Raw genomic sequence first — 7,389 nt, 5'->3', positions numbered from 1 at the left:
GAAGTGGCTAAAAATTGTTGACACAACTGGTTTCAACTTTATTTTTAAGCCTTTAGATATAAAGTGAATCGACCCACTGGCCACTGTGACATTTAAAACCAAAACTGACTTAACCAAGCGATCCGATATTTCGATATGGTTGTTTGGGTCAAAACTAACCCAAGCACACCCATTCGTTATTACCAATCCAACAATCAATGTTAACCGAAAAGTCATTATTTCCATTCCAATACCAATTCACTCACCATACACACACACATTTTTATTCTCTAGTATGGACGAGAGAGAGAATGAAAATCAATCTCTAACAAAAATGTGGCCGGTGATGATTCATTCACCCATTCTCTACTCTAGTACATAAATAGATTGTGGTTGGAAAATAAAATAAGAAATTATTGGAAAAAATATGAGATCTGTTTTAAAAGCTGTTTGTGGATCAAAGAGATCTGTTTTAGAATCCCTCAATCGATCTCTTCCGGAACCATTTTGATCACCCAGATTGCTTTGAATTCGTATCACATAAATATCTTTCACCGTTTCTCTGACCATCTCGCACGATTGACTTTCCAAGCTTGATCTTGATCGCTTTACACGATCAGTACACTTCGTTCTTAATTGAAGCACACGATCAGCTTCTTTGGCATATTCATTGTTCCCCACACATATTTTGTGAAAACTCCCAAGCAAATTCAAGTATACTAAAATACGTAGCCATACAAAGGGAAGCAGTTCAAAAACTTTAAGACAAAGAAAATACCAGGGCATATTCTTCTGCCACTACCAAAGGGAAGCAGTTCAAAACTTTTTCCTTTAAGATCAATATCCTTGTGAGTTGTCAAGAATCTTTCTGGTTTAAATTCTAACGGATCTGTCCATATATTTGGATCACGATGGATTTTCCAAATATTTACAAACAAACGTGTGCCTTTTGGGATGTTGTAGCCACTCACAGTGCAATCCTCCATAGACTCACGAGGAATGGAGAGCGGTCCGTGTTGGGAATTTCGGTTTAAAGGCCGTTACTTGGCGTGCAAGGTTAAGTAACGAGATTTAAGGAGTGAATAATTATAGATAATTAAGTGCGCTTAGATTTAATTATTAGTATAATTATTATATCCTATTATTTAGCAATCCTAGTTGTAGTCTAAACGTGATAGGTTAGATTATAAATACCCGTGGTTTGGGGTTTAGAGATTGTAACAGTAATCAGGTAATTGAGTTTTGTGAAGTTTCTCAATAATAATATTCGTGTTTGGGTGTTAGCCAAAATTAACGAGTCTGAGTGTTCAATACCTAGTACCAATTCCATTAATTGGTATCAGAGCATTCGAGAAGGACCTGTGTTAATAGATCCGAATCGTGGTGTGAGGAAGTTCCGATCAGTGAACAACGGTGGTTTGAGGTCGACAGTCTCTTCGGCATCTGCAGTCATTAGCCGGAGTAACCCGTGACGTGAGGGAAATTCCGAGCAGTGATAGTAGCCTGTGACATGAGGGAACTCCCACCGGCGTTCAATCGATTCGGCAGTAGCGGCATCCAAACCTGTGACGTGAGGTGGAAGCAGCAGCAATCGATCAACGGAATCGCCAGCAATCTACGGTCTGCAATCAACGATCAATGTGTACCTGCCACCGGAATCAAAGCCCGCGACGTGAGGGAACTTTGTCCGGTTATCAGAAACCTGCATTATCGAAGGTTCGTTCAGGTAATCAGAACAGTGATAACCTGAGTTCTGATTTGGAGAGTTCGATCGGTTTGAAGATTGAATTAATTCAATCTGGTCTGCAAAAGAAAATAATATCAAAAAGAAATTTGGTGTTCAACGAATTAAATCGTGTTTGGTGGTGGTTGAAAGAACTTGTTTTGTGGTAGTGTTTTGTAAAGTGGCACAACAATCAAGGTTGAGCTCTTTCACTTTTCACGTGAACTTTGAGCCAAGTTGGTGGCTTGGTGTTATTATTAAACAATTGACAGAATTACTTTTTGTCAAATTTGTTTAAAGGGTTTTGGTTGTAAAAGTATTTGAATAAATCTTTATTCAAATTGAAAACTTTGGTGGTTTTGGTTGCGCATAAAAACTAAATCACGTGTTGAAATCATTAAATCGAGGTCAAAGGATTTTTCAAAGACTTATAGTCGTAAAACCAAGATGGGTGACGCGAACCAAACGGGAAAAGAGACGATCTCCGGGTCGTTTCAGTGTCCGCGTTTGACGAAAACAAACTACACGATTTGGAGTATGCATATGGAGGTTATTTTTGGGATTCATGGAGTTTGGGATGTGATTGACTCGGGCTCTAATGATGCGAAGCAAAATAACATCGCGAAGGCGCTTCTGTTTCAGTCGATTCCCGAGGAACAGATACTTCAAATCGGTAATTTTAAATTGGAAAGAGAGATGTGGGATGCCATAAAGTCAAGAAATATGGGCGCGGAACGTGTGAAGGATGCTAGACTTCATAAGTTAATACGTGAATTTGATGGTTTGATGATGAAAGAACCGAAACCATTGACGAGTATGCCTCGAGAATAACCGCGATCTCTTCTAAAGCAGCCACACTTGGAAAACCGTATGAAGAAAGGAAGCTAGTCCAGAAATTCTTCGCAAGCCTGCCGAGCCGGTTTATCCAAGCTGTAGCATCCCTCGAGCAAGTGTTAGACCTTAAAACAGTTGGTTTTGAGGATGTTGTCGGGAGGTTAAAGACCTATGAGGAGCGTATCAAAGGACACGTGTTGCGTTCTGAAGAAGGTAAACTTTTGTTTAATAATTCTGAATCCTCTTCGAGTTCGAAGCAGTTTTCACGCGAATCGAGTAGGGGGGCGCGGGAAAGGTTCGAATCGAGGACGTGGTGGTGGACGTGGGAGTCAGAACCGTGGTTCACAAGGAGGGTCCAACGAAGGGGATAAACGAAAGGGTAAAAAGGATTACTCGGAAGTTCAATGCTTTCGTTGTAATGAATTTGGTCACTTCGTTTCGAGGTGTCCGTTACGAAGGAAAGAAAGACAAGCACATTTGGCCGACGCAAAAGAAAAAGACTCGTCCCTCTATATGGTGCAGTGTGTTCAAGAAAAGTGTACTTGAATGAACAGAAGGTTATACCAAAAGATTACGGGGGTGGTTCGAACGAACAAGACTTGTGGTATTTGGATAACGATGCGAGCAACCATATGACGGGTAATTTATCTTTTTTCTCTGAGTTAAATAAGCGTGTTGGTGGAAAAGTTAAATTTGGAGATGGGTCTTATGTGGATATTTGCGGGAAAGAGTCGATATTGCTAGTCGGTAAAACGGGGGAGCAACAATTATTGACCGACATTTATTATATTCCTAGTTTACAAAGTAATATTATTAGTCTTGGGCAAGCAACAGAAAGTGGTTGTGATATTCGTATGAAAGACGATTACTTGTTAATGTATGATGATCAAGGAAAATTGTTGATGAGGGTTACTCGATCCAAGAATCGTCTTTATACGATTAAGTTAAAGACGGGGAAACCCGTGTGTTTACAAGCCCGGATTGATAATGAGAATTGGCTTTGGCACACGAGATTAGGACACCTAAATTTCGAGTCTATGAAACAAATGGTGAATAATAATATGGTCATTGGAATGCCAAAAGTTGATCAAGAAAATCAAATTTGTGACTCGTGCTTAGTCGGGAAGCAAACGAGGAAACCGTTCCGAAGTCGGCGACTTTTAGAGCAACCCGAGCCTTGGAACTAATCCATGGGGACTTATGCGGGCCCATTACTCCTAGTACCATAGCCAGAAATAGATACGTGTTCGTCTTGATAGATGATTTTTCTCGTTTCATGTGGACATTTCTGTTGAAGGAAAAAAGTGAAGCATTTGATACCTTCAAGCGATTTAAAGTCATGGTGGAAGCGGAAAATAGTGAGAAAATTAAAACGTTTCGAACCGATCGAGGGGGAGAATTTACTTCTCGTGAATTCAATCGGTTCTCTGAAAACGAGGGTTTTATTCGGCATTTTACCGCTCCATATACACCTCAACAAAACGGTGTTGTCGAAATGCGGAACCGCACGATATTGGATATGACTCGGAGCATATTAAAAGCGAGACAAGTTCTGTATTATATGTGGGGTGAAGCGGTGAGGCATTCAACCTAAGTCAATTTTGACGAGGTTTTCGCACCAGCGGCTAGACTCAAAATGGTTCGTTTATTAATATCTCTCGCAGCAAATGGAGGTTGGGAATTGCATCACCTTGATGTCAAATCCGCGTTCCTACATGGCGAGTTAAAAGAAGAAGATTTTGATGCTACGAGATACCGAAAGATTGTCGGGTGTCTCCGGTACCTATTGCAAACTCGTCCCGACTTGGCGTATTCGGTCGGAGTCGTAAGCCGGTACATGCAAACCCCGAAGCAATCTCATGCAACTCTTATAAAGCAAATTCTTCGTTATATTCAAGGTACTCTCGGTTTTGGTATTTCTTACACTCGTGGGAAAAACGTGTTAGTTGGTTATAGTGATAGTAGCCATAACATTGACCAAGACGATGGCAGAAGCACTACGGGGCACGTGTTTTATCTTGGGTCTTCACCAATTACTTGGTGTTCTCAGAAACAATGTCCGGTTGCACTCTCATCGTGTGAAGCAGAGTACATGGCGGCAAGCGAAGCCGCGTGTCAGGCGGTTTGGCTAAGAGACTTGATAAGTGAGTTATTCGACAATGAAATTCAAGCAGTGGTGTTACGTATCGATAATACATCAGCAATAGCACTCGTGAAGAATCCGGTTTTCCATGGAAGGACCAAACACATCAAATCTCGGTTTCACTACATTCGAGAATGTGTTGATCGTGAAGAAGTAAGTGTCGAGCATGTTAGTGGTGTTAAGCAATGTGCCGATATCTTGACGAAGGCTCTTGGGAGAATCAAATTCAAGGAGATGCGAGAATTACTTGGAGTTGAAGACTTGTCGGTTTCGAGTTCGAAATCCGGGGGTGATTGTTGGGAATTTCGGTTAAAGGCCATTACTTGGCGTGCAAGGTTAAGTAACGAGATTTAAGGAGTGGATAATTATAGATAATTAAGTGTGCTTAGATTTAATTATTAGTATAATTATTATATCCTATTATTTAGCAATCCTAGTTGTAGTCTAAACGTGATATGTTAGATTATAAATACCCGTGCTTTGGGGTTTAGAGATTGTATCAGTAATCAGGTAATTGAGTTTTGTGAAGTTTCTCAATAATAATATTCGTGTTTGGGTGTTAGCCAAATTAACGAGTCTGAGTGTTCAATACCTGGTACCAATTCCATTAGTCCGGCTGGGTGCAAACACATTGTTTCTTTGATAACGGCGTCGAGGTAAACTAAGTTCTTCAAGTCTGACTCCTCCACCAGTCTATCTCGTCCAACATGTTTATCAATTTCATCTTGGACAGCTTTTAATGCGCGTCGGTTATTAAGTAGCAAGGCGAAAGCCCATGTTAAAGTCACATATGTGGTGTCCGAGCCAGCAATTATAAGTCCCTGCAGATTTGAAATTACAGCTAGTGTTATTGGATTTGACTATAAGCTACATGGCGTGAACTTATAAGAAATCAGTGATAAAGTAATTAATTACCAGACTTGTTGCTTTGATAACTGTATCATGGTCAAATCCTGGAAAATCGTCTTCAGCGGCATCTTGAACAGTAGAAATCAGCACATCCATGAAGTGTTGGTCACCTTCTTGTTGTGTTGAGCTAGACTCCCTCTCTTCCTTTCACCTCCTTAACCATCCTTCAACGATATCGTCAATTTCAGTACCTACCATCTTCATTTCTTTCTCATATCCTCCTAGGTCGAAACCATTCGTAAAGGGAAGGAAATCTGCTGCGACAAATGTGGTGAATAACTTAAAGAATTTCTTTACCACATTCTGAAATCGTACTGCTTCTGCATCCTTGTAGTGGAGCCTATGCCTCGATACAACCCTCATAAGAAGGTTAATTACCAAGTTCCCAAACAATTGTTGCATGTCCATCTTTACCATATCTGAACCTTCGTTGTCTTTGTTCATACGCCACGTCTTGTAGATATCCTTTGCGGATGCTCTAAGTTCTGAAACTCGAACATGTCCAAGCATCTCGACTCTAGTATGAGAGAGAACCTCATGCATAATGATCTTGCGAACTTGTCTCCAGTAATCCCCATAGAGAGCAAGGGGGAACGCGCCATAGTTATAGGTCATGAACTCTACTGCCTTTGATTTGGGTCGAGTTGCAAAGGCCTTGTCGTTTGTGGTAAGGCACTCTTTAGCTACCGCCCCGCTACTCACAACCAAAGCCTGGTGAACACCAAGCTTGATGGTAAAGACAGGACCATACTTTTCTGACATGTCACCTAAAACATGATGTGTTATCTTAGATCCACCTAGGTGATGCATGTGGCCTATTATAGGCAGTGCACCCTTCGCTCGAGGTGCCGGTGGGGTCTTCACTTGCTTTCCCCTCAAGATGCGCAACAGGAAAGCTGTTACAAAGACAATAAGAATGGACGTTAAAGCTGTTGAAAATGAGAGCATAGTATGGAACTCCATGCCTTCTGTATGCAAAGAGAACTATGCGAGTGTTATACAATTAATAGCGGCCCTAATCCAGAGTATATATAGCTGAGCGACATGTGTAGCTTTTTAAGGGATTCAAATGATTGACCGGAGAAATTATAATAAACAATATCTTTTTCGTTGGTCATCTGGATATTGTCATGGTCGCCATTCAAAACAAAACATTACAAAGGAAATTGTCAACGTCATATTTATTGTTGTCAAAAATAATACTTTTCAAAGGTTAGAAGTCAGCGGCTGTTGTGCATTGAATTTTTTTTATTTATATTTATTTATTATTATTATTATTATTATTATTATTATTATTATTATTATTATTTTCTTTTTATCTATTTTATGGTTTTCATTGTTTTACAGTTTCACGGCTCACGGCTCACGGCTGTCGCATATATCATGCAATAAATGCGAGCGGTCTATCATATATTCATATGAGCTAAATCCACATTGTTGATTTATTTGGGTGTGCATTAAAATATATGAGCGGTCTATCATATATCAGAATTTTTTTTTGGGACTTAAAATTTGGGCCATGTAAGATCGCCACCCAAAACACTTTGGGACGTCCTCAAAAACAGATCCTAACCGAAGTGAATGAACATTAATCTTTCTATTACAATTTCTATGATTCTTTAGCTAAAAGAACTAGAAAAAAAAAACTTAAAACCGGTACCCTACCCAAATTCTTCACTCCGGCTAGAACACCCTTGTTCGATCACCATTCCCTCACTTCTGTAAATCCGGCTACTTAGAGTTGACCAAAGGCGGTATTACTCAACCAAAATAGGGTCTAGTGGGTTAACTCGAACTGATT

At 40.1% G+C, this 7,389-nt stretch overlaps 1 protein-coding gene across 1 annotated transcript; it reads left to right on the top strand.

The window, feature by feature from the left end:
- The first annotated feature begins 2,149 nt into the window (after positions 1-2,149).
- Positions 2,150-3,723, top strand: LOC143578915 (uncharacterized). The gene is made up of 3 exons (XM_077062365.1): positions 2,150-2,415; positions 2,499-2,749; positions 3,224-3,723. The coding sequence occupies exons 1-3, from the start codon at positions 2,150-2,152 to the stop codon at positions 3,721-3,723; spliced, it is 1,017 nt and encodes a 338-aa protein (XP_076918480.1).
- The last annotated feature ends 3,666 nt before the right edge of the window (positions 3,724-7,389 follow it).

The sequence above is a fragment of the Bidens hawaiensis genome, unplaced genomic scaffold (genome assembly GCF_021521415.1).
Source record: "Bidens hawaiensis isolate Kalapana, Puna unplaced genomic scaffold, B.hawaiensis_p1.1 tig00029390_1, whole genome shotgun sequence".
Classification (NCBI taxonomy): domain Eukaryota; kingdom Viridiplantae; phylum Streptophyta; class Magnoliopsida; order Asterales; family Asteraceae; genus Bidens; species Bidens hawaiensis.
The sequence above is the reverse complement of the archived record's forward strand: the minus strand, read 5'-3'. Positions and strand labels throughout refer to the sequence as shown.